This window comes from Octodon degus, unplaced genomic scaffold (genome assembly GCF_000260255.1).
Source record: "Octodon degus isolate 3935 unplaced genomic scaffold, OctDeg1.0 scaffold00001, whole genome shotgun sequence".
Lineage (NCBI taxonomy): Eukaryota > Metazoa > Chordata > Mammalia > Rodentia > Octodontidae > Octodon > Octodon degus.
Window position 1 is genome coordinate 8,948,804 of NW_004524577.1, and position 1,149 is coordinate 8,949,952.

Below are 1,149 nucleotides of genomic sequence, written 5' to 3' on the forward strand. Positions count from 1 at the left end.
TGGTGCTGGGGGATTGAACTGCGGTCCCTGTGCTTTGCTAAGCTTGTTCTAAGTAGGTGCTTTAGACCACTGAGCCATCTCACCAGCCCCCTTTGGGTTCATTTGGATGACACTGTAATTCACTATGTACTGTTTATATAATTTTTTCTTTTTTAATTAATTTTATTAAAAAACAAACAGCGGGCCAGCCCCTTCTGGCTGCGGAATAGAAAAGAGCGTTGATGCTGGCGGCAGCGATGAATTGTAGGAGGCGCTGGCTGCTCTGGGACTCTGGTGAGCGCGGCGGCTGCTGGTGGCTTCTTTGCAGATGTATTGCTGACCTTGAACATTGTTCTATTAGAAGATCGCAGGAGAGCTCAGCCATCAGTATGTCCAAGTACAGACTTATACTGACACCTGGCAAGGGTGCTTGGAACAAGGAGAACAGATTTTGCAGCTGGGTGGATCAGAAACTTAACAGCAAAGGACTGAAGGAAGCTCGGAATTGTGGGAAGCAACTCAAAGCACTCGACTTTGGGTTTGATCTTGTGTTCACGTCCATCCTTAATCGGTCCATCCACACAGCCTGGCTGATCCTGGAAGAGCTGGGGCAGGAATGGGTCCCCGTGGAAAGCTCCTGGCGTCTAAATGAGCGGCACTACGGGGCCTTGATTGGGCTCAACAGGGAGAAAATAAATGGCTTTGAATCATGGTGAAGAGCAAGTGAGGCTGTGGGGGAGAAGCTACAATGTGACCCCGCCCCCTACTGAGGAGTCCCATCCATACTACCATGAAATCTACAACGACCCGAGGCATAAAGTATGCGATGTTCCCTTGGATCAGCTGCCTCGATCTGAAAGCTTAAAGGATGTTCTGGAGAGACTTCTTCCCTACTGGAATGAAAGGATTTCTCCTGAAGTACTGAAAGGCAAGACCATTCTGATATCTGCTCATGGAAGTAGCAGTAGAGCTCTCCTGAAACATCTGGAAGGTATCTCAGATGAAGACACTATCAACATCACTCTTCCTACCGGAGTCCCCATTCTCCTGGAGCTGGATGAGAACCTACGCGCTGTTGGGCCTCACCAGTTCCTGGGCGACCAAGAGGCCATCCAAGCAGCCATTAAGAAAGTGGGTGACCAAGGCAAAGTGAAACAAACCCAAAAATAA

General features: G+C 48.9%; 1 protein-coding gene across 1 annotated transcript; it reads left to right on the top strand.

Moving 5' to 3' along the window:
* The first annotated feature begins 368 nt into the window (after positions 1-368).
* On the top strand, positions 369-1,149 carry LOC101573760 (bisphosphoglycerate mutase-like). Its single transcript, XM_012513621.1, is given in 2 exon segments — positions 369-671; positions 673-1,149. Coding segments are annotated over 2 exon segments (780 nt in total).